At 46.8% G+C, this 26,580-nt stretch overlaps 1 protein-coding gene across 1 annotated transcript; it reads left to right on the top strand.

The window, feature by feature from the left end:
• The first annotated feature begins 1,663 nt into the window (after window positions 1-1,663).
• Window positions 1,664-26,580, top strand: LOC100380771 (tax1-binding protein 1 homolog B). The gene is given in 19 exon segments (XM_045717762.1): window positions 1,664-1,737; window positions 8,613-8,668; window positions 8,671-8,804; window positions 8,912-9,070; window positions 10,313-10,360; window positions 10,362-10,553; window positions 11,946-12,132; window positions 12,460-12,563; window positions 12,565-12,639; window positions 12,641-12,712; window positions 13,367-13,615; window positions 13,686-13,758; window positions 14,042-14,160; window positions 16,018-16,143; window positions 18,088-18,174; window positions 20,640-20,826; window positions 21,457-21,617; window positions 23,065-23,153; window positions 25,494-26,580. Coding segments are annotated over 19 exon segments (2,397 nt in total). The 3' UTR covers window positions 25,699-26,580.

The raw sequence follows: 26,580 nt of genomic DNA, 5'->3' as shown, positions 1-26,580 counted from the left end.
GCCTGTTTTTAGACAATAAGAGAATAAGTGGTGTGTGTTATTGGTGTGTTTTGTCTAGATTACAACCCCTGGCCTGTGTTTTCTTTCTCTATTTACCAATGTTGTCTTAGATACTTCTCATGTGTACCATTTTCCTGAACACGTCACTGTGACTGAACAGAGGGACTGGAAATTCCCTGCTCATCTTGTCTGGTCTTTAGGTTTCTTTATGTAGTGTTGTGGTGTCTCTCTTGTCATGATGGGTGTTTTTTTCTCCAATACATTTTTATCCCAGTCTCAGTCCCCAAATGAGGTGTTTTGGCTCTTGGTAGGCCATCATTGTAAATTAGAATTTGTTCTTAAGTGACTTGCCTAGTTAAATAAATGCGTTTTATAAGACTTTTAGCTAGACTTCAGTGATATAACTTTTATCTGTTGAGAATGAGATTGTGGACAGCATTTTTGCACAAGTCCTTTGACTGTTAACTTCTTTCTCGTTGCAACAGTGTGGAATGTAGAATCTCTTATCTTGTTTCGGGAAAATGCTGACAGATGTTGTGGCCAGAGGAATTCATCAGCACATTTAGGCGACAGTTTAGGCCAGGCTAAATCTATACCCTTCATAGTTCACTATATGAGGAATAGCATTTGGACATGAAACGTTCTCTCACTGTGAGTCGCTGATCAAGTCCTTTGTCTAAATATACAAACAACCTTTAGTTTGGTTCTTTCCTCAGAGGTCTCAGCGGATGAAACAACTGGAGGCCGTATCTGGATTACTAAATAAGAACAGTCTGAATGAGATGGTATCCTTGCTGCTTTGTGTGAACCAACCACACTGCAAAGCCAAACACAGGAAGAACACCGTCCTAACCAATTTGATTTGCATTTTTAGATAAGACCTTTGTTGTTGGTACATTTAGATTACATTTGACATTTTAGGTGACTAAGCAGACACTCTTATCCAGATCGACTTATGATGTTGTATTTAACATTCTGTTGTTCAGTCATTGACTTATGTTTTGTGAAGAACTGGGAACAGACCGTACAACCAGCCCTTGTCAACTCTAGTCAGGGATGATACGTGTCGTAGTCATCACACCGCGGCAACAACGGTAGTCATCACACCCGCAACAACGGTATCATATTCACCGCGGCAACAACGGTGTCGTATTCGCGCGGCAACACTAGTATTCGGCAACAACGGTTTATTCACCGCGGCACACTTCTTTCACCGCGGCACAACGGTAGTGTTTCACTCAACACGGTGGTCGCGCTCCCCCGGCAACAACTACATGACAAGATTGATGCCATTTCTGGTCCGGGATGGCTTATCAACAGCTACTAGAGATAATATCTTTTGACAGACTAATACCGTAACTGAATGTCCGACTAATAGCCCACTTCATCTCCCTTCTGAGACTGAGCTTTGTTTAAAATATTAAACACTCCAGCTTTAAAAGAAACATGCGGTTGAAACGTCTCGGCTTTAAAAAATAATTTTAAAAAATCAACACCATGAATTGAAAACCTTGTTTGCAGTTATTTTAGAAGATGCTGTCACCTTTCACTCTTCCCATGCAGCCTGTGCTGAGTACCCATGCCTCTCTGTTGTCCTCCTCCTCTTCCCATCACCTGTGCTGAGTACCGATGGCTCTCTTCCTGGGCGGCATCATAGGCGTCCATGGACACGTCACTTTGCCCCGTCATCTTCCAGGGCGTGGGGAAGAGCTACCTGCCCCACGCCGGCTCTAGAGTGTCACTACACTCTCACCCAGTTCATCAAACCACACCAGAAGGACTGGGTTGGCATATTCAAGTGATCCTCCTCTCTCCTTCTCTCCCTCGTCTCTTTTAAGGTACTCTATTCTAATCCCGTTACTTTCACTTACAAAATCACACATTCCAAATCTGCCATTATTTACTCTTCCCAATTAGTCTGAGTGCATTGTGTTTATGCTATCTGCCACCCTTATCCCACATTTTCCCCGCGATGGAGTTGGAAGAGCTAAATCTGGGACCAGGCTGTTCCCAATGTGTTCCATAGTGTTAGTCTGGTCAATATGGTCATCTGTTATTTGAACCTGTAACCAGGAAGTACCCTGGCCCACTGTGTGAATAATTGTCATGTTGCTATTCATCTCCCATAACAGGTCAATTCTATTATAAAGGACCAAGGGCATCTGTCTTCCAGACTTGATTACATTTCTAATAACCTACACCTACTATATAATTGCTATCTGGCCCAATCCACTCACTGTAAAATATTAATTGTTTGTGTGTCCCTAATAGTTACCTATCCCTTTTTGGCACTACTTTTGGTCAGGTTCCATATGGCTCTGGTAAACAATAGTTCACTATATAGGGTGCATTTAGTACTTAACTGAACTCTCAAACTCTGTTTATTTCTTTAGTTATGTTTTTTTAAGGGGGGGTTTCCTGCTCTGCAGACTGGCGTGTCCCAGATGGATCTGGTTATAACACATTAAATCCATGCACTGGCAGGTATTGATTTAGCCTCCTCTGTGAGTGAGGGATGGCGGGCAGAGTGGAGCTGGGCGGGGCTTCCTCCAGCAGTAGACTAGCAGCAGGAATGCTACTATAAAGGAGATGTGGAACTGATGAGAGGTGGTCTTATGTCTGGGCTCTCATCTCATCAGATCAAAGCAGCAGTCTGTTTCTGTTTTCTCTCTTGTGGGCTGGATTGAATGCAGTTCAGTACCCACCCGATTGCTTCTGTTTCTCTGTAGTTTTATGGCACGCAGAATTTTTTTTTTTTTCACTATGGCAACCTTCAGTAAAAAGTGACTTTCAGTGTCATATAATTATATCTAATTGAGCGGATAAAATGATTAAGTTTGAGTTTAACATAACCATAAACTGGCTCCATAAAACAGACAAGTTTATTTTAAACATAACCTGCTGTTTATCTTTTGCACTGGTAGAGAAAGAGGCCAAGCTCCAGTCAGTCTTGTTTTTATTGGGGCTGAGACTGACCCAAAATGCACCCTGTTCCCTATATAGGGCACTATGTGTGATGTTCATTTGCCACTCCGACACCGGGGGAGGATCAGGAACATCTGAATTTGTTTGAAATTTGGAGTCGGTATTTGATTGAGTGTTGTCTATGGCGATTCATACCACAGCACCTAACTGCAGCAGTGGTGCGTTCTCCCAAACCCCAAACCCGCTAATTCACCAAGGTGAAAAAGCAGAGCAGTGTGGAACATAAATCGTGTAAATGTTCCCGGGCGTGTTGACAGCGGAGGCTGGGGTGCCAACTGAGCTCCACAGCACTCACAGGAGGACATACTGGACATACTCTTCTCTCACTGTGGAAAACCTGCTGCTACCAACCTGAGGACCAAACTAAGTAAGAGGAAATCCACAACTCTTGGAGGACAGTGGAAGTAATAAAAATGCTCATTTTATTTTTAAAACCCTATTAAGGCCTCATCCAAACACAATTATTATTATATCAATTTCTACTTCACTCACTGTCCCAACTTGTGTGTGGTGCTCCTTCCGGCTGGTCCAATCTCTGGTCTATCGCCCCCTAGTACTTGAGCTGCTATCCTCATACGGATACTCGATAAACATTTTGTCTTCATCTTTCAGCCTGAATTGGTTTCCTATCCTTGTCTTTTCTCTTCATCTGCGCTGATCTGATTCTGTTAGAACATGGGTTTAAACTATACTGGTGTGTGGGTGGCAGGTTTCCTAGTTTAGACGCTGGGCCACTAACTAGGTGCTTTTCCATGTTTCCTAGTTTATCAAACCTAGGCTATCCACCATATTTTCAACAATGTCATAATAGGGCGGTACCACTTTCTCCAAAACAAACAAAACATTTCATCCAACCATTTATTTGAGCAGCAGCAGCAGGGCAGTGGGGACTGCCTGTTCTTTTCTGCCTATGCTCTTTGATGTTGGCGTTTACTTTGAGTTGTGCTCTGGTGCACACACACAACTATGAGGAGTGCCGACACACACAGCCTTTATAATTATCCTCTCGTACCCACAGCCCCTGCCTGATTCATATCCACTTGTCCTCTGTTTATTGATGTGGATTCCTTCTAGGGGTGTCTACTGTGTCCCATGCTACAGAAACGGAGATCTCCTGCTACTGGGCTATTGCTAACAAACCTGGCAAACAATCCAACTGTTGCAGCAGCTTACTATGCTACTACTACTCTAACCTGCAGGGTACTATGCTAGCTACTAACCTGCTAGCTACTAGCTCCTAACCTGCTACTAGCTCTAGCTCCAACCGGCAGCTTACTATGCTAGCTACTAGTCCCTAACCTGCAGCTTACTATGCTAGCTACTAGCTCCTAACCTCAGCTTACTATGCTAGCTACTAGTCCCTAGCCTACTTCTATGCTAGCTACTAGTCCTAACCTGCAGCTTACTATGCTAGCTACTATCTCTAACCTGCAGCGTACTATGCTCTACTTGTCCCTAACCTGCAGCTTACTATGCTAGCTACTTGTCCCCTAACCTGCAGCTTACTATGCTAGCTACTTGTCCCTAACCTGCAGCTTACTATGCTAGCTACTAGTCCTAACCTGCAGCGTACTATGCTAGCTACTAGTCCCTAACCTGCAGCGTACTATGCTAGCTACTAGTCCCTAACCTGCAGCTTACTATGCTAGCTACTAGTCCCTAGCCTACAGCTTACTATGCTAGCTACTAGTCCCTAACCTGCAGCTTACTATGCTAGCTACTAGTCCCTAACCTGCAGCTTACTATGCTAGCTACTAGTCCCTAACCTGCAGCGTACTGTGCTAGCTACTAGTCCCTAACCTGCAGCGTACTGTGCTAGCTACTAGTCCCTAACCTGCAGCGTACTATGCTAGCTACTAGTCCCTAACCTGCACCTTGCTGAAGAACAGTGGGCTGGCATTACGTGGTGGGTTTTATGGGAAGTATTTTAAGCATGTTGGCATAATGTTTTTTGTTAAGAATGTGTTTTGCATGTTTAAAGGGTATAATTAGCTTAGCTCTTGGATCAGCTAAATGGCTTTGGTCTGTTTTGGGAACTCTAGATTCTCACTTTGTGCACGCTATTGTTATACTAACCTATCACGCCAATAGACCTATTGGATTAAATCTACGTTTCCAGCATGATTAGACCATGTATGCACACTGTATCCACTCCTCTCCTGGTTGTAAATGTGGCTGCTTACAGGGCAGACTAGGCCCTCTGGTCCATGTGAAAGGTGCTTTAGTCCAGTCCTCAGAGTCTCTTCAGCCCCTGACTCTCACCACTAATGAGTGTTACTGCCGTAAAGCCTACTGCTACTAGCCTTCCTTCATTCTGTAATGACAGTCACTAACTATGTGCCTGCTTTAATAACTTCCTGTTCTTTACGGCTGGAAGTGGGAACGCCCCCCGGGACAACTACCCAGGGGACTCTCAACAACACTGGCATCATTGTAGCGTAGCACAGGAGCATCTGTAACACACACACACACACACACACACACACACACACACACACACACACACACATACAGCAATGATGCGGTAGTGGGGAAAAACAAGTTGGTCAGACGGATGTAAGGAGTGAGACATACTGTCAAGTGGTAACCGTGCTGCTTCACGCTGACCATATGTAAACAAACTGTAAGAGAATTTGTGATGGGGAGAGATTTGGTTTTTGCTTACATAAAGTCTCATTGGTTAGATTAAAGTTTTGGTGTTGTCTGTATCATAGTTGGACCCGACCAGGCTTGTTTTGGTGTCGTGTATATCGTAGTTGGACCCGACCAGGCTTGTTTTGGTGTTGTGTATATCGTAGTTGGACCGACCAGGCTTGTTTTGGTGTTGTGTATATCGTAGTTGGACCCGACCAGGATTGTTTTGGTGTTGTCTGTATCGTAGTTGGACCGACCAGGCTTGTTTTGGTGTTGTGTATATCGTAGTTGGACCCGACCAGGCTTGTTTTGGTGTTGTGTATATCGTAGTTGGACCGACCAGACTTGTTTTGGTGTTGTGTATATCGTAGTTGGACCGACCAGGCTTGTTTTGGTGTTGTGTATATCGTAGTTGGACCCGACCAGGCTTGTTTTGGTGTTGTGTATATCGTAGTTGGACCGACCAGGCTTGTTTTGGTGTTGTGTGTATCGTAGTTGGACCCGACCAGGCTTGTTTTTGGTGTTGTGTATATCGTACTGAGCTTTTTTTCTGTAGCCCAGACCTGGAACCCCAGGCTTTTTTTTCTAACACTGAGCTTTTTTTCTGTAGCCTAGACCTTTGGAACCCCAGGCCTTTTTTTTTTAGCACTGAGCCTTTTTGTGTGAGCCCTATACCTGGAACACCAGGCTTTCAGCACTGAGCCTGTAGCCGTAGACCTTGAAACCCCAGGCTTTTCTAGCACTGCAGCCTGTAGCCTAGACCTGGAAACACCCAGGCCAGCACTGAGCCTCTGTAGCCTGACCTGGAACCCCAGGCCAGCACTGAGCCTGTAAGCGTAGACCTGGAACACCCCAAGGCCAGCACTGAGCCTGTAGCCTAGACCATTGGAACCCCAGGCCAGCACTGAGCCTGTAGCCTAGACCTGAACCCCAGGCCAGCACTGAGCCTGTAGCCTAGACCTGGAACCCCAGGCCAGCACTGAGCCTGTAGCCTAGACCTGGAACCCCAGGCCAGCACTGAGCCTGTAGCCTAGACCTGGAACCCCAGGCCAGCACTGAGCCTGTAGCCTAGACCTGGAACCCCAGGCCAGCACTGAGCCTGTAGCGTAGACCTGGAACCCCAGGCCAGCACTGAGCCTGTAGCCTAGACCTGGAACCCCCAGGCCAGCACTGAGCCTGTAGCCTAGACCTGGAACACCAGGCCAGCACTGAGCCTGTAGCCTAGACCTGGAACCCCAGGCCAGCACTGAGCCTGTAGCCTAGACCTGGAACCCCAGGCCAGCACTGAGCCTGTAGCCTAGACCTGGAACCCCAGGCCAGCACTGAGCCTGTAGCCTAGACCTGGAACCCCAGGCCAGCACTGAGCCTGTAGCCTAGACCTGGAACCCCAGGCCAGCACTGTGATCCTGATTTCGTTTGACAGTTTTATGACCCTGGGCTGACATTCTGGATATATTTTCTGTACTCCCCCCTCACCAGCCATCAGTTAACACATAAAATTCATATAATTACATCTTGGTTTCCATTTTGATGTATAACATTTTCACCTATTTTCCCCTTCCTGTTTGAGGTGAGCTGTTGCCGCTGTTCCGCAGCGGAGCATGTTGACGAGGCCGGGCCTCATTATAGGCCATACACGACACGTGGCACGCAGGAATATAGGAATGTTGAAACCATCCCCCTTTTCACGTCTAAAACCTTCGCACAACCCTCGCATAACCTTCGCATAACCTAGCCTAAGTGGTGTTTCCGTTTTTATATTGCAAAAGGTTTTCGTGGTTGTGGCCCATATCGACACCATATAGGACCATTCCTCTAGATTGTGGTAGCTCCATATTGGCTAATAAAAAGCATGAGCTGGCGTACAACCAGAGAAATGATTTAGTGTAGAGGTGCTGACTAACGGCGAATAAACTGTAAGCTATAAAAACACATAGTCACACACTCTATATAAACTCAGTCATTTATTGGTTAAAACAGCAACGTTTCGACATTGCTGTGTCTTCTTCAGAGTGGCTACAATGCCACTGTGTCATGTGTAGGCAGGATACTGTTTCACAGCTTTGGGTGGTTTCTCTGTCCGCTAACTCGCTCAATTATTACTGTTATTACCTCCCAAATGGTACCCTGTTCCCTATGTAGTGCACTATGTAGTGTGATGTAGTGCACTAGGTAGTGAATATGGTGCCATTTTGGGCACAAACTGTGTGTGATGTGGTGCATTGTGTCCCCCCCCCCACTCCTCTGTGTTGCAGGTTGGATGGAGCACAGCGAGGGACTATTACACATTCTTGTGGTGTCCTGTTCCTGAGGACCACACCGAGGGCACTGCCATCCACAGAGCTGTGGTGTTTCAAGGTGGGATTTGGGACCACTGACTGCGCCGTGGTTTTATACAACTTCAACACTTTTTTTTAACCGCATGTCAAGAGGCCTGGCCCCTCAGAGAGCTGTTAAGACTTTTATACCAACACAGTAAAATATGAAACTCTACCCATTTTAATGGGATTTCTTGTTTGGTGTTAACAAGATCGTTTTCATTGTGTTCAATGCGTTCTTTATTAATAGATAGACTAGGACTGGGGACCAGAAAAGGGATCTGATTGCTAAAGGTTGAAACTGAGATCCTGAGCATTTGTTTTATGTTTTAAATCACAATGGATATGATTATGTAGATGGAGGGGACCTGATCCTAGTTCAGCTCTCCTACTCTGAGAGGCTTGACGTTTACATTTGAGTCATTAAGCAGATGCTCTTATTCAGAGAGACTTACAGGAGCAATTAGAGTTAGGTGCCTTGCTCAAGGACATAGCAACAGATTTTCACCTTGTTGTCTCTGGGATTCGAACCAGCAACTTTTCTGTTACTGGTCCAACAGTCTTAACTGCTAGGCTACCTGCTACCTGATATGACCATAGATACTTAGGCCCCGTCCAGAATGACCCCCTAGCCCTAGACTGTTTGTGATGTTGGTTGTTGTGTTCCTCCCTCAGGATACCCTACGTACCCAACGATGATGGGGAGTTCTACCAGTTCTGCTATGTGACCCACAAGGGGAGATCCGAGGGGCCAGCACGCCCTTCCTGTTCCGGGCTCAGAGCCCCTCAGAGGACGAGCTGCTGACTGTGGAGGATGAGTGCAACTCGGACATCCTGGTGGTGACCACCAGGACCGGATACCTGGAGGTACGTCAGAGAGAGAGAACCAGGCTCTGCAACGATACACACACACACACACACAAGCGCACCTGCATGAATACACACACCTCAATGCTTTCTCTTTGTCTCTGCAGCAAAAGATGGAGGAGGCCCACAGAGAGAAGGAGGAGCTGGTTCAGACCATGAGCCTCCTGCAGAATGAGAAGGAGCAGCTGGAGGAGGAGAAGGGGAGACTGCATAAAGAGTGTGAGCAGGAGAAAGAGAAGTTTGCCCAACTGAGACGAGAGACCCAGGTGAGAACAACTCCTGGCAGGTAGAGCAAAACGCAGCAAAACCCTTTGATGCGGACAACAATGAGAGTTCTTACTGGTCAAGTTCAGTTTGTACCCCACTCATTTCCAAAGCATTTTTTGCCCTGTGCTGTGTCCACTGAACACGACCCTGGTGGCAGTTGTCCTGAAATGTCTCCCTCTAGCCTGTCTCTCAGTATCCCCCAGTGTGAGACACACACACATTGTTCCACCTCTAACCATTATAAATAAATGAAGAAGTTGACAGTAATGATCTTGAGTGTGATCACTGTTCAACACCAGGTATTTAATACTTTGACATGTATCTTTAAAACATTGTGTTAATGATAACTCATAGAACTATTCCGTTCCATAAAGTTGCTGGTTTTGAAAATGGCTTTGAGATGAAAACATAATTACACATTTGGTGGCTGTTAATTTTACGACAACACTTTTTATATGTTTTTTTATGTGCTGCGAAAAAAATGATTCCAAAATTCGGCTCATAAACTTACAGTAGAAACAAATTGAAATCTGCTGCAATGCCTTTTGGAGCAGTCGTTGTGCAGGCCTGTACTTACGACAAAGCTTCCCTTCCAGCCTCAAACAACAATAACACGCCAGATTCAAATGGATGATTTGTGGCCAGATGATTTTACATCTCAAAAGTAGTATTTATTTTTTTCCTCCTCCGCTCACAGCCAAACAGTTAGTATTGGATTTACAGGGTGTGTGTGTGTGTGTGTGTGTGTGTGTGTGTGTGTGTGTGTGTGTGTGTGTGTGTGTGTGTGTGTGGAAAAAAAGATTTGAATCCATAAAGGCCTGGCAGTGTCTCGAGTGTTTGACACAGACGGGACTGGCTGGGAAATGGCTGGGATTTCCTCCAGTAGCCGCCTGTCTGTCACAGCACTGAGGTTTGTTCTTGTTGTGCTTTAGAGACAGGAAGTGATTCAATTGAAGACGTTGCAGATATATGTCCTGTATAGACCTGACATGGTTCCCTATTCTAATCTACATGACAGAGAAGCATGTCTGTTCTGTGTCACGTATTTCTATCTGAACGTTAGGAATGACAAACCAACAACATTCTTCAGGGAAACTAGTCGATGATAGAAGAGAACCTCACTGTCTCTTAGGTTCTCACAACTTGTCTCCTGCTCTCTGGTTTGCCGGGTAAAAAGGGACACAAAACATACATTTTTAAGGTTACAAGTACTAACTCCCTCCCTCTCTCTCTGTCCCCAGGAGGTGCAGGTGTCGTGCCAGGCCCTGCAGGAGGAGAGAGAAGAGGTGAAAAAGGAGGCTGGAGGAGGCCACAGCCAGGGTCCTGCAGTTGGAGGATGACCTGATAAGAGTCACCCAGAAGGGCCTGCAGAAAGAGACGGAGCTGGACAGCCTGAAGGACCGAGTGAAGAAGCTGACTCTGGAGAAGGACGGCCTGGAGTCACACCTGAAGGATGAGAAGGATGAGAAGGAGCTCTACAAGGTCTCACACACACACACACACACACACACACACACACACACACACACACACACACACACACACACACACACACAACAGCTACATTGCACACACTGCTTGTGTACTATGAGTCATTTGACTAGCTGTGAAGGATCATACCTTGGGTTGCAAAGATTCCAGTACTTTCCCAAAATTCCCAGGTTTTCCATAAATCCTGCTCGGACGATTCCAGATTTCCTGCAACCGGGATTTATGAAAAACCTGGGAATTTGGGGAAAATGACTGGAATCCTACCAGAGATGTCTTTTAGACTATAGTCAACATGCAACTCAGATAATCTGACCACTTCTCTCAATCCTGATAATCTGACCACATCTCTCAATCCTGATAATCTGACCACTTCTCTCAATCCTGATAATCTGACCACATCTCTCAGTCCAGATAATCTGACCACATCTCTCAGTCCAGATAATCTGACCACTTCTCTCAGTCCAGATAATCTGACCACTTCTCTCTGTCCAGATAATCTGACCACTTCTCTCAGTCCAGATAATCTGACCACTTCTCTCAGTCCAGATAATCTGACCACTTCTCTCAGTCCAGATAATCTGACCACTTCTCTCAGTCCAGATAATCTGACCACTTCTCTCTGTCCAGATAATCTGACCACTTCTCTCAGTCCAGATAATCTGACCACTTCTCTCAGTCCAGATAATCTGACCACTTCTCTCAGTCCAGATAATCTGACCACTTCTCTCTGTCCAGATAATCTGACCACTTCTCTCAGTCCAGATAATCCCATGAGTGAATGTAGCTGCTGTTTCCCCTGCTCAGTGGGATCCCACAGTGTTCTGTCTGAACAGGGTATGGTCTGTTCCAGCCCCTGTTGTTTCTGGGGAGTTTAGTAGTGGTGGTGGTGACTGGTGTGTACAGCTCAGGAACTAGGAGTGGAACACACACACACACACGCTGTCGCCACGGCAGCACTAGTGAAAGCTGCACCTCATTTAGTGTCCCAATTGGCGCCCCTATTCACTTTATAGTGCACAACTTTTGACCAGAGCCCTATGACCCCTGGTCAAAAGTAGTGCACTACATAGTGAATAGGGGGCCATTTTGGTGGCGTCACACAGAGTGGGACTACAGGGTAGTTTAACGAGCCCACCTCAATCTCTGTGTTGTAATTAAGGTTATGCTGCATTTATTTTAGGAGATGGAAACGCTGCTGGCTACATGTTGATGAAGGATGCTGATTAATGTAGCACAGAGGGGTGTCTCTGGAACACCAGGCGGAAACATAGCTACCCTTTTTAATGATTCCTTTTGTATACGAACCCCCTACATTGTCACATGTTTGGATCCTTTCTGATTGTAATGTGATTTGCTATTTTAAATATTTGTTTGCGGTTCTAGATCCACCTGAAGAAGCGTGAGCTGGAGAACACCAAGCTGAGTGCAGAGCTGCAGATGCTGAAAGCTGTGGATGTAAACAAGGAGAACACCATTGCTCAGTTCAAAGAGGAGGTGGGACGCCTCCGCTCCTGCCTCACTGAGAAGGAGAAACAACACAAGGAGGTCCTGGCCCAGGCCTCCCCCCTTGGTAAGAATCATGATCTTATCATGGCAGCCTCCCAGATCCCTACTTGGGACCAGTGCACTATATAGGTGGTAGGGAATATGGACCGCACACATACAAGAGACTAGAGGCAACACCGTCAAAGCCGCAGAGCAGCGCCCATGGAGCCGTCCTTGCTCAAATGCACAACGGCAGTGGGCAGACTTGGGATTCGAACTCACAACAAATGTTAATTCCGAGTATATGATTTGTTCATGCCTACCTGTGTGTATGTGAGAGAGAGAGATGTGTATGTACTGACCTTTATACCTGTACATGTATTGACCTTTCACCTCTGGTGTCCCTGTGCAGAGTGAGCTGAAGGCCATGAAGGAACAGCTCGTCAGAAGGAAGAGCAGCTTCAGGCCAAACAGCAGCAGGCCTCCATGTTGTCTGCTGAGCTGAGGGACGCGGCCCAGCGCCCGCGACCGCACCATGGCTGACCTGTACCGCATGAGGCTGGAGACAGACGCCCTGCAGCAGGGGGAAGCAGGAGGCCCTGGCCCAGTGTAGCCGTCTGGAGCGCCTGGTGAAACAGATGAAGGATGACGCCCAGCAGGAGGCGGTAAGGAGGACGATTGATTTCAATGCATTTGGCTGCGTTCCAAATGGCTCCCTATTCAGTGCTCTTCTTTTGACCAGGTGCCATAGGGCTGTTTGAATTTGGGATGTATACTTAGTTTGCACTCAATTTTGCTTGGAGATTGAACTTTTGGGCCGATTCCATTGGTCCCGTTATACTGGATCAAACTAAATCAAGTGCAGCTGATATATTTGACCGACTAGTGTCCTGTCCAGGAGGTGTACTGGTACATCAACCTGCCTCACTACAGTAACAGGAGATAGACTAGTGTCCTGTCCAGGAGGTGTACTGGTACATCAACCTGCCTCACTACAGTAACAGGAGATAGACTAGTGTCCTGTCCAGGAGGTGTACTGGTACATCAAGCTGTCTCACTACAGAAACAGGAGATAGACTAGTGTCCTGTCCAGGGGGTGTACTGGTACATCAAGCTGTCTCACTACAGAAACAGGAGATAGACTAGTGTCCTGTCCAGGAAGTGTACTAGTACATCAACCTGCCTCACTAAAAATAACTGGTGACTAAGCTCCTGTTCTGTATTGGACAAGGTTTACTTGCTCCAATATTTGACAGGTCTGATGTTAACATGAAGTGGCCATCTCTGTCCTCACTGTCCCTCTGTGTGTTGTGTTGTAGGAGCAGCAGGCTAAGTCTGAGGTGTGCAGGGTGGAGGATGAGGCAGGGGCTGACCCAGCCACCGTGGCTGAGCTGCAGAGAGAGGTGGAGGATGAGGCAGCGGCTGACCCAGCCACCGTGGCTGAGCTGCAGAGAGAGGTGGAGGACCTGAAGCTCCGGCTGCACATGGCTGCAGAACACTATAAGGAGAAGTACAAGGAGTGTCAGAGACTGCAGAGACAGGTGGTCAAGCTCTCTGAACAACCGGGGGTGAGTGAGAGACACACACACACACACACACACACTCATCAACATGTGTCTTCATATTGTTTGTGTCTAGGAGCTGAGGAAGAACCCAGCAGCTGAGGCCATGGCCGTCCCTCTGTCTGTCAGTCCAGACATCTCTGTTCCAGGTACACACACATTCCCCTCACATATTACTACCAGTGACAAACCCTGAATTAAAACATGTCCTCCTTTGTTGTAAACCTGTCAGGTCTGGTTTACATGCTAAATGTTTGATTTAAAATCAATTGAATAGAGTTGAATTAGGGGTCAAAATAACACTTCCATCAGACAAGATGTGCATTTGATCCCAGAGGATAAGACTTGGAAGGGTTAACTAAAACACTTTCTAGGTCCTTGATGTTAAACCTATTGATGGGTCAGTAACGGTCTGTCCTGTGTGTCCCCAGGGGAGTCCAGGTTCTGCTGACCCCATGCTGGAGGCCATCATCCAGGAGAAACTCAAAGGTTTCAGCAGAGAGGCATCCGACAGGAGCGACAAGTACAGGAAATGCAAACAAATGCTGAGTGTAAGAACTCTTCTTGGCTTCCTGTCTGGTGTGTTCCTCATCATATTGTCACCAGTTCTTGCATAGTCGATCAGAGCAACCACTCAATCTAAAAATATATAAATCATAAAGTGTAGAAAGAGAATACTGTTTCCCCAAAGGTGATACCGTGACAGTTTCTCCTCACTTCCAAGAGGTTCTGGTTTGAATAGGAACAGTCGGTGACCAGAGTGTTGTTGTCTCTCTAGGAGGAGGAGCATAGATACATGTTGTGACCAGAGTGTTGTCTCTCTAGGAGAAGGAGCGTAGCTACATGTTGTGACCAGAGTGTTGTTGTCTCTCTAGGAGAAGGAGAGTAGCTACATGTTGTGACCAGAGTGTTGTCTCTCTAGGAGGAGAAGGAGCGTAGATACATGTTGTGACCAGAGTGTTGTTGTCTCTAGGAGAAGGAGAGTAGATACATGTTGTGACCAGAGTGTTGTTGTCTCTAGGAGGAGAAGGAGCGTAGCTACATGTTGTGACCAGAGTGTTGTTGTCTCTCTAGGAGGAGAAGGAGCGTAGATACATGTTGTGACCAGAGTGTTGTTGTCTCTAGGAGAAGGAGAGTAGATACATGTTGTGACCAGAGTGTTGTTCTCTCTAGGAGGAGAAGGAGCGTAGCTACATGTTGTGACCAGAGTGTTGTTCTCTCTAGGAGGAGAAGGAGAGTAGATACATGTTGTGACCAGAGTGTTGTTGTCTCTAGGAGAAGGAGAGTAGATACATGTTGTGACCAGAGTGTTGTTCTCTCTAGGAGAAGGAGAGTAGATACATGTTGTGACCAGAGTGTTGTTGTCTCTCTAGGAGAAGGAGAGTAGCTACATGTTGTGACCAGAGTGTTGTTTTCTCTCTAGGAGAAGGAGCGTAGCTACATGTTGTGACCAGAGTGTTGTTCTCTCTAGGAGGAGAAGGAGCATAGCTACATGTTGTGACCAGAGTGTTGTTCTCTCTAGGAGGAGAAGGAGCATAGCTACATGTTGTGACCAGAGTGTTGTTGTCTCTAGGAGGAGAAGGAGCGTAGATACATGTTGTGACCAGAGTGTTGTCTCTAGGAGGAGAAGGAGCGTAGCTACATGTTGTGACCAGAGTGTTGTCTCTCTAGGAGAAGGAGTTTAGCTACATGTTATGACCAGAGTGTTTTCTCTCTAGGAGGAGAAGGAGTGTAGCTACATGTTATGACCAGAGTGTTGTCTCTCTAGGAGAAGGAGCGTAGATACATGTTGTGACCAGAGTGTTTTTCTCTCTAGGAGAAGGAGAGTAGCTACATGTTATGACCAGAGTGTTGTCTCTCTAGGAGAAGGAGCGTTGATACATGTTGTGACCAGAGTGTTGTTGTCTCTCTAGGAGAAGGAGAGTAGCTACATGTTATGACCAGAGTGTTGTCTCTCTAGGAGAAGGAGCGTAGATACATGTTGTGACCAGAGTGTTGTTGTCTCTAGGAGGAGAATGAGTGTAGCTACATGTTATGACCAGAGTGTTGTTCTCTCTAGGAGGAGAAGGAGAGTAGCTACATGTTGTGACCAGAGTGTTGTTTTCTCTCCAGGAGGAGAAGGAGTGTAGCTACATGTTATGACCAGAGTGTTGTCTCTCTAGGAGAAGGAGCATAGATACATGTTGTGACCAGAGTGTTGTTGTCTCTCTAGGAGGAGAAGGAGCGTAGCTACATGTTGTGACCAGAGTGTTGTTGTCTCTCTAGGAGGAGAAGGAGCGTAGATACATGTTGTGACCAGAGTGTTGTTCTCTCTAGGAGAAGGAGCGTAGATACATGTTGTGACCAGAGTGTTGTTCTCTCTAGGAGGAGAAGGAGCGACTACATGTACCAGGTGTTGTTCTCTCTAGGAGGAGAAGGAGCGTAGCTGCATGTTTGCTGATGAGCTGGCCAAGATGGAGGTGAAGCTGAAGGAGCAGCTGAAGACCAACGACAGCCTGAAGCTGCAGCTGGCAGCCGAGGAGGACCGCTATAAGGTACATTGTAGAGCAGTACTACAGACAGGTCTGAGATCAGCTGAGGAAGGCCACTATCAGGTACAGGGTATATTCTGTAGATACCAGTTTAGGAGGATTACTACCTGGTACATTGTAGACTATGTAGAGCAGTACACAGATCTGAGATCAACCAAGGAGGATCATATAAGGTCAGTTGAGCTTCTGTTTCCTCAAACCCAAAACTGACAGGTCTGGGACCAGGCTAGGAGAATCACTTCCAGGTCAGTGTAGAGCAGGGTTACTGTCACGAGAATTTTGCTATCTCAATGATTGAACTCAACTATCACTCAAGCTTTGACCAATTCCCAGAGGTTGTAAGGATCTGGTTAATGAAGAATTAGACAAAGTCTCAGGTTCTGCAATAGATCAATACTTTATTCAGAGAGCGCTCTGTCTTCTAAATGAGAACACCATCTTTTTATAGCACACACACAAATAAACTCACATCAGTAGAAACTCCACCTCTCTTTAGGTGGGCTGTATTTTTCCAAAGTTCACATACATTGTTTATCACCCTTCTGCAACATGTTTCATCATCTTCTGCAAGCCTAGCCATTTCTAACAGTTTTTCTCCTCCCCTAGGGTGGGGAGGCCTCTTTCCAGTTATTAGTTTCACCGTTATCACAAGTCGACAGTTCAGTTGTCCTTGAATGTCTGAACTATACCCAGCTCATATTGCGAAATAGTAACACAATTGCCTAGTCACACACATTATTGGATTATGACTCTTAACACATTTCATACAATTATATGGTTTCAGGGTGGAATACTTTAGTCATTATCTTAAACATAGAAATTATTCTATCAGTTACAGACAGGTCTGGGACCAGGCTAGGATAATCACTACCAGGTCAGTGTAGAGCAGGACTCTCCTACTCCAGTCCTGGAGAGCTAGATAGTTCAAGTGATGAGAAGCCTGGTACCAGATCAGAATGTTTTATCCAACCTCCTCTCCCTATCATTGTCATGCCATGATAAAGCCTGGTCCCAGATCTGGATGTGATAGTGATGTAGCCATCTCCTCTGACTTATCATAGTCATGCCAAAGCGCACACAGGTCTGGGACCAGGCTAGAATCAGAGCAGATAAATAGTTCTCACTCCAGTTGAAGGCCAACTCCAGGGACAGTTGTGTTGATGGGCAGAGCCCGTTCAGAGGAAGGCTTTATTACTGTTTATGTGAGTTCTGGAGACCGCCAGGTCCGGACTCTGAAGTTGTCTCAAATGGGACCCTATCCTTATATAGTGCACTAGACCAGGGCCCGTAGGGCTTTGAACAACAGTAGTGCACTATATAGAGAATAGTGTGCCGTTTGGGACACACCCACGGAGATGGCCAGGGACAGGGTTGGACTCTGTGGACTCCTGTTGCCTGACTAATGCATGAGTTGGCTTTGTTCAGCTCAGCGCGGGTATGTTCAGTGTCTCTGTGGAATTCAAACGGCATGTTCTGGTCTGAAGTCCTTCCTGGTGTAAATCTACTGTCTGAACAGTAACTGTTAAGGCCTTTTTATAGCTGCTATCAATTCATTGTTCGTCAGTAGAGGTTAAAACTCCATGAAGGAAAAATGAGTTCTGCTTTCAAGTGTACTTTTTGACAAAGGAGCTATGAGTCTGATCAAATCATTTTCTCAACACACATAATCTTAAATTGATGTCTCCTGACTGTCTCCTGACTGTCTCCTCCATGTCTCCTCCATGTCTCCTCCATGTCTCCTCCATGTCTCCTCCATGTCTCCTGACTGTCTCCTCCATGTCTCCTCCATGTCTCCTCCATGTCTCCTGACTGTCTCCTCCATGTCTCCTCCATGTCTCCTGACTGTCTCCTCCATGTCTCCTGACTGTCTCCTCCATGTCTCCTGACTGTCTCCTCCATGTCTCCTGACTGTCTCCTCCATGTCTCCTGACTGTCTCCCTCCTACAGAGTCAGGTGGCTGAGAAGGGGCGTGCGCTGAAAGAACTGAAGGACACTCTGGCCGCTCTGATGAAGGACAAGGAGAGACTTGAGGAGGTTAGTATAGTTGGGGAAGTTAGTAAGTATAGCAACACTACACTATAGCTTTAATTTTCCTCCATTATAGACTTCTCTCTGAACTAAAAACACCCCAAAAGAGCAGCAATTTTCCCATATCCTAATCTGGCTGGGGTTTAACACATCTCTAATTGGTGAAGTAAAGCAAAGTGACTTCTTATTTTCCATTCAATTACTCTGGACCACAGAGAAGTCCACATTGGGCCCGGAAAACTGCTGAAGGTTAGCTCGCTCGCGTACGCATTCGTCACTAAGAGCAACAAAACGACCCAATTTGAGGTTGAGACTGTCAATTAAATTGGCGTCTGGTTCAAACTTCCAGTAAAACACAAACCTTCCATTGCCTTTGAAAATGAGAGGATATTCTTTTTTTAATGAATGACTAATTAAACTGTTTGTGAGGGAGAGAAAGAGAGAGAGACGGGGGGAGAGAGAGAGAGACGGGGGGAGAGAGAGAGCGAGAGGGAGGGAGGGGCCGGGGGGAGGGACCGAAGTGGGGAGGGACCGAGGGGGGACTGAGCGGAGGGAGGGGGAGGGACCGGAGTGGAGGGAGCGAGGGATGGAGAGAGGGAGCGAGGATGGAGCGCTAGGGATGGAGAGAAGGAGCGAGAATGGGGAGCGAGGAATGGGGAGCGCGAGGGATGGAGAGAGGGAGCGAGGATGGAGAGAGGGAGCGAGGATGGAGCGCAAGGGATGGAGAGAGGGAGCGAGGATGGAGCGCAAGGGATGGAGCGCGAGGGATGGAGCACGGGGGATGGAGAGAGGAGCGGGAGCGTGAGCGACAGAGGGAGCGAGAGACCGATGGAGGGAGAGGGAGGGGGATCGAGGATGGAGAGGGAGCGAGAGATGGAGCGAGAGAGGGAGTGAGAGAGGCGAGAGAGGGAGCGGGAGCGAGGATGAAGGGAGCGAGGATGGAGCGCGAGGATGGAGCGCGAGGATGGGGCGCGAGGATGGAGCGCGAGGATGGAGCGAGAGATGGAGCGAGAGATGGAGAGAGAGGAGCGAGGATGGAGAGAGAGGGAGCGAGGGATGGAGGAGCGAGGATGGAGAGAGGGGTGGAGAGAGGGAGCGAGGTGGAGAGGGGATGGAGAGAGAGGGAGCGAGGGATGGAGAGAGAGGAGCGAGGGATGGAGAGAGAGGGAGCGAGGTGGAGAGGGGAGCGAGGGATGGAGAGAGAGAGGGAGCGAGGGATGGAGAGGGGAGCGAGGATGGAGCGAGAGGATGGAGAGGGATGGAGCTCGAGGGATCGAGGGAGGGACCGAGGGGATCAAGGGAGGGACCGAGGGATCGAGGAGGGATCGAGGAGGGACCGAGGGATCGAGGGAGGGACCGAGGGAGGGACCGAGGAGGGACCGAGGAGGGACCGAGGGGAGGGAGGGAGGGACCGAGGGAGGGAGGGACCGAGAGACCGATGGAGAGAGAGGGAGGGACCGAGCGGAGGGAGGGAGGGAGGGACCGAGCGGAGGGATGGAGGGAGCGAGAGACGGAGGGAGGGAGGGAGGGAGGGACCGCGAACATAGTTCTAGGAGCTGCTGTGAGGTGGTTGTGGCCAGTATTGACTCTCCTGGAGAGGAAGGACATAGAAATGTAGCTGAAGTTAGATCTGTAGCTGGCTAACATGCTGAGTCACACTGAGCGTTGCAAAATAAATGTACACATACATGTTATTCAATCATTGCACCCACACTGCTCGCATGCGCCAAGGAGTGTCTGCGTTGCCAAGCACTAAAATAGAAGTCAGTTCTATTTGTGACGCTGAACGCGATGGAAGTCCTGCCTCTCCCATCTTCTCATTGGTTTATAGAAGCATATATCCATTTGCCATCTCTTCATTGGTTATACCCACATGGGTGATTGAAAGATGAACTGAGGTCGGTCGGTCGGTCAGTTGTGGTAATACACCTTATTATGAAAGTTAGATGCCAATCGCCATGTAAGGTCCAAAGATGAAAAAGGAGGAGGAGAGATGACTAGAAACTATTCGGTTGATTGTTTTATGTGTGGATTAATTGTCGGAGTAGAGGACCTTGTGCATTTCAGGTAAAATAACAACTCAATGTTTATATCCCAGGACAAATTAGCTAGCAACTGCAAGCTAGCTAGCTAAATTGGCATGAATATTTAATGTTTTTCGACCTGTCCCCAAATGAATATAATTGGTTCAGAGTTTTGATATTTCAACCTGGGTGTGGTGATCGCGCGGTCCGGTCTGGGCATGGTGTCTGTGTTTTCTTCTCAGGACCAGCTGCACTTGGAGTGACGTTTCAGGCGTGGTACTTCTTAGCATCAAAAGATCATATTTACAATATATGAATACATTTCCTCCGCAAGGTAGCACACTTCTGTTAGAGAAAATACAAGATCAGTTATTTTAAAAGATTCTCTTTCCAATCCTAAATATATAATAATGTAATAGTGTCTGTTGTCTTGTCTGTCCCCACCAGGATCTCCAGAAGAGTGCTGGTGCTGGTAGGAAGACGGAGGCTGTAGTGTCAGAGGAGATGAGAATTCAGTCTGTGTTCCTGCAGTATCCCCTGCCCTACCCCCAGGATGCCCCCACTCCACTGCTGGTCCCCCAGAGCCCCACACAGCTGCACTTTGGGAACCCCTACTCCACCTCAGACGCAAGAGGTTGGTCCCTCCTCCCCCCACTAACCCTACTCCACCTCAGTCACATTTCAGTTTAATATGAGAGGTTGGTCCCCCCCCCCTTACTAACCCTACTCCACCTCAGTCACATTTCAGTTTAATATGAGAGGTTGCCCCCCCCCCTTACTAACCCTACTCCACCTCAGTCACATTTCAGTTTAATATGAGAGGTTGGTCCTCCCCCCACTAACCCTACTCCACCTCAGTCACATTTCAGTTTAATATGAGAGGTTGGTCCTCCCCTTACTAACCCTACTCCACCTCAGTCACATTTCAGTTTAATATGAGAGGTTGGTGCTCCCGTGTCGTCCCTTACTTACATATCTATTCCCCTTCTAACTCAATTCACATTCATTCAATTGCTATACATTTCATGTGTAATTTATTGTACCTTGTACCTGGAAAATTATTCAATATGCTTACATAGGATATAGAAATGCCGGTAACTTTCCCAGGTTTTCCAGCAATCCGGGTTGAAGGATTCCTGGATTTCCTGATTCTGAGAATCATCCAACTGGGAATTCAGGAAAACCTGGGAATTTTGAGAAAGCGGAATTCTTCACCCCTAATATGCTTCCATTCCTTTTGACCCTCTCTTCCCCATCACTGTAGACGGAGCGGACGGGGAGTTCTCTGATGATCTGCTGCCCCGCCTTCCCCCTGTGGGCCCCCCCTCCTGGGATAGTAACGTGGTCTGCATCCAGCCAGCACGCAACCTCAGCCGGCCCGACGGCCTGGAGGACCCAGAGGAGCAGCAGAACAACAACAACAATGTGAGTTAGCTCGTCGGAGAACAACAACGGTAGTTAGCTAGTCGGAGAACAACAACAGCAGTTAACTAGTCTGAAAACAACAACGGTAGTTAGCTAGTCTGAAAACAACAACGGTAGTTAGCTAGTCGGAGAACAACAACAGCAGTTAACTAGTCTGAAAACAACAACGGCAGTTAGCTAGTCGGAGAACAACAACGGTAGTTAGCTAGTCGGGAGAACAACAACGGTAGTTAGCTAGTCGGGAGAACAACAACGGTAGTTAGCTAGTCGGAGAACAACAACGGTAGTTAGCTCGTCGGAGAACAACAACGGTAGTTAGCTAGTCGGAGAACAACAACGGTAGTTAGCTAGTCGGAGAACAACAACGGTAGTTAGCTAGTCGGAGAACAACAACGGTAGTTAGCTAGTCGGAGAACAACAACGGTAGTTAGCTAGTCTGAAAACAACAACGGTAGTTAGCTAGTCTGAAAACAACAACGGTAGTTAGCTAGTCTGAAAACAACAACGGTAGTTAGCTAGTCTGAAAACAACAACGGTAGTTAGCTAGTCTGAAAACAACAACGGTAGTTAGCTAGTCGGAGAACAACAACGGTAGTTAGCTAGTCGGAGAACAACAACGGTAGTTAGCTAGTCGGGAGAACAACAACGGTAGTTAGCTAGTCGGGAGAACAACAACGGTAGTTAGCTAGTCGGAGAACAACAACGGTAGTTAGCTAGTCGGAGAACAACAACGGTAGTTAGCTAGTCTGAAAACAACAACGGTAGTTAGCTAGTCTGAAAACAACAACGGTAGTTAGCTAGTCTGAAAACAACAACGGTAGTTAGCTAGTCTGAAAACAACAACGGTAGTTAGCTAGTCTGAAAACAACAACGGTAGTTAGCTAGTCTGAAAACAACAACGGTAGTTAGCTAGTCTGAAAACAACAACGGTAGTTAGCTAGTCTGAAAACAACAACGGTAATTAGCTAGTCTGAAAACAACAACGGTAGTTAGCTAGTCTGAGAACAACAACGGTAGTTAGCTAGTCTGAAAACAACAACGGTAGTTAGCTAGTCTGAGAACAACAACGGTAGTTAGCTAGTCTGAAAACAACAACGCGAATTAGCTAGTCTGAGAACATCAACGGTAGTTAGCTAGTCTGAGAACAACAACGGTAGTTAGCTAGTCTGCCTTAAAGATAGACCAGAGGAGGCTGGTGATGGGAGGACGGCTCCTAGTAATAACTGGAGTTGAGTAAAGTGTACATTATGAAAGCATGTTTGATTTGATACTGTTACCTTCATTCCAGCCGTTAGAGCTGTCCTCCGATTTAAGTGACACCAGCCTCCACTGAGGTTCACTCAGTGATATATTGCATCATACACAGTGGGAGGATTATTTCTGCTACAACAGTTGTGTGTGATAGATAGATAGTATTTCTTAAGTAGTTTTCTACCCTCCATCACAGGGCAATACCAATGAACAGCCTGCAGCAGCTACTGAACCCCACAGCCCATTCTTAAATGATGGACAGACTCCCCTTGGCTTCGAGTCCAGGTAACACACACACACACACACTGAAGGCCTGAGCGCCCCAAAATGCATTGAAGTTGGTCTCTCACCCCAGCACAGCAGCTTCCCAGCTCCAACCTGTGTAAAGTCTTTGTTCTGTAATGTAGGTGTTAACATGAGTGGCCCAGCTAGTGGCCCACCCACGTAGAGTAGACCCCCTGACAGATGGTCTTTATTAGCCTGTTAGCTGTCCTGCGCTGCTCCCTCTGCCAACATCATCACTTGGCTGCTCATTAACACAACACTCTCTCCATACCTTTTCTCCCTGTTGCTCTCTCAATACCTTTCCTCCCTGTTGCTCTCTCAATACCTTTCCTCCCTGTTGCTCTCTCCATACCTTTCCTCCCTGTTGCTCTCTCCATACCTTTTCTCCCTGTTGCTCTCCATACCTTTCCTCCCTGTTGCTCTCTCCATACCTTTCCTCCCTGTTGCTCTCTCCATACCTTTTCTCCCTGTTGCTCTCTCAATACCTTTCCTCCCTGTTGCTCTCTCAATACCTTTCCTCCCTGTTGCTCTCTCCATACCTTTCCTCCCTGTTGCTCTCTCCATACCTTTTCTCCCTGTTGCTCTCTCAATACCTTTCCTCCCTGTTGCTCTCAATACCTTTCCTCCCTGTTGCTCTCTCCATACCTTTCCTCCCTGTTGCTCTCTCCATACCTTTCCTCCCTGTTGCTCTCTCCATACCTTTCCTCCCTGTTTCTCTCTCAATACCTTTCCTCCCTGTTGCTCTCTCAATACCTTTCCTCCCTGTTGCTCTCTCAATACCTTCTCTCTCTGTTGCTCTCAATACCTTCTCACCCTGTTGCTCTCTCAATACCTTCTCTCTCTGTTGCTCTCTCAATACCTTTCCTCCCTGTTGCTCTCTCAATACCTTTCCTCCCTGTTGCTCTCTCAATACCTTCTCTCTCTGTTGCTCTCAATACCTTCTCACCCTGTTGCTCTCTCAATACCTTCTCTCTCTGTTGCTCTCTCAATACCTTCTCTCTCTGTTGCTCTCTCAATACCTTCTCTCTCTGTTGCTCTCTCCATACCTTTCCTCCCTGTTGCTCTCTCCATACCTTCCCTCCCTGTTGCTCTCTCCATATCTTTGCTCTCTCCATATCTCTCCTCCCTGTTGCTCTCTCAATACCTTTTCCTCCCTGTTGCTCTCTCAATACCTTTCCTCCCTGTTGCTCTCTCAATACCTTTCCTCCCTGTTGCTCTCTCAATACCTCCTCCCTGTTGCTCTCTCAATACCTTCTCTCTGTTGCTCTCTCAATACCTTCTCTCTGTTGCTCTCTCCATACCTTCCCTCCCTGTTGCTCTCTCAATACCTTATTTGTTGCTCTCTCCATACCTTTCCTCCCTGTTGCTCTCCATACTTTTCCTCCCTGTTGCTCTCAATACCTTCCCTCCCTGTTGCTCTCAATACCTTCCCTCCCTGTTGCTCTCTCAATACCTTCCCTCCCTGTTGCTCTCTCAATACCTTTCCTCCCTGTTGCTCTCTCAATACCTTTCCTCCCTGTTGCTCTCTCAATACCTTCTCTGTTGCTCTCTCAATACCTTCTCTGTTGCTCTCTCAATACCTTTCCTCCCTGTTGCTCTCTCAATACCTTTCCTCCCTGTTGCTCTCTCAATACCTTTCCTCCCTGTTGCTCTCTCAATACCTTCTCTGTTGCTCTCTCATACCTTCCTCCTGTTGCTCTCTCTTCCTTTCCTCCCTGTTGCTCTCTCCTCCCTGTTGCTCTCTCAATACCTTTCCTCCCTGTTGCTCTCTCAATACCTTCTCTCTGTTGCTCTCTCCATACCTTCCCTCCCTGTTGCTCTCTCAATACCTTTCCTCCCTGTTGCTCTCTCAATACCTTTCCTCCCTGTTGCTCTCTCAATACCTTTCCTCCCTGTTGCTCTCTCAATACCTTTCCTCCCTGTTGCTCTCTCAATACCTTTCCTCCCTGTTGCTCTCTCAATACCTCCTCCCTGTTGCTCTCTCAATACCTTCTCTCTCTGTTGCTCTCTCCATACCTGCTCTCTCAATACCTTTCCTCCCTGTTGCTCTCTCCATACCTTCTCTCTCTGTTGCTCTCTCCATACCTGCTCTCTCAATACCTTTCCTCCCTGTTGCTCTCTCCATACCTTCTCTCTGTTGCTCTCTCCATTCTCTGTTGCTCTCTCCATACCTTCTCTCTCTGTTGCTCTCTCCATACCTTCTCTCTGTTGCTCTCTCCATACCTTCTCTCTCTGTTGCTCTCTCAATACCTTCTCTCTCTCCCTAACCTTGCTTTGTTTCTTTCCCCATCTCTTCCTTCTCCTTCCTCACTCCATTCTCTCTGTCTCTCCTCTGTGCAGTGTGAACGTCCACATGCGCTGTCCACTGTGTGAGTTGATCTTCCCTCCCAACTACGACCAGAGAAAGTTTGTGGAGCATGTAGAGAGCCACTGGAAGGTGTGCCCCATGTGCAGCGAGCAGTTCCCCCTCGACTGCGACCAGAAGATCTTTGAGAACCACGTGCTCACCCACTTTGACTCCGCCAACATGCTCAACTTTGACTAAAAACCTCATCCACTACACCCTTCATGTTCTGTCAGTCGCCACTGAAATGAAACTGCCTTGCTCTTTTCCCCTGCCACATGTAACAGGTGTGACGATCTCATTCTGATTCACTTTTAGGACCGGTGACGTTTTGATTAGCATATTTTATTAACTAGGGAAAAGGTCTTCATATTCGGCAGTTGGTTCATGTGCTCTGATTTGATGTATAATTCAGACCAGGGCTATATATCTGTTTGAATCAGTCTTTAATAATAGCTTCTTTAACAGGAAGTGTCCCATTTATTTGTTATTCCTCTGATTCTATTAGTGAGATATGAGCGATATGTTATGGCTGTGCTCATCTCTGACCACTTGATCAGTCCCAGACACTACTATGTGAAGTCAGGGAAAGTAAGCTACGTCAAGCATTTTACCAAAACATACATTTGAACTGTTCCAACCAAAATGCTTTCCCCTGAGCTTCATAGTAAAATTCAGGTATTCATTATGTTTAGAAAGCAGCTGCCTCGGTGCACTATATGCAGACAGACGGGACAAATCCTTCTAAACCTGATTATTATATTATCTTTAAATCATCTATTTTAGAATCTTTTAAGAGCCAATGGCGTTAAGCTTTTTCAGTATGTGTATGTCTGGTTAGAAAGAGCTGTTATATTTTAGTGTCAGTTGATTCTCATGGTTTAGTTCTTCACTGGTTTGGTTGTCTGAATAAAGAAGTCATGTTTCACCTATCGCTACTGATTAACATGCATGCCAGGATTCTGTTAGATCAGAACCTATTCTTTATCATTTGCTGTAAGTTATTTCACGATTATAGAAAACCTTTGATTTCTTTGAGTCCCATGTAATGAAATCTGAATTAATAAAGTCTGTTTGGAATAA

Source organism: Salmo salar, chromosome ssa05 (assembly GCF_905237065.1).
Source record: "Salmo salar chromosome ssa05, Ssal_v3.1, whole genome shotgun sequence".
Lineage (NCBI taxonomy): Eukaryota > Metazoa > Chordata > Actinopteri > Salmoniformes > Salmonidae > Salmo > Salmo salar.
Note: the sequence above shows the minus strand (reverse complement) of the source record. Positions and strands in the feature narration are given on the sequence as shown.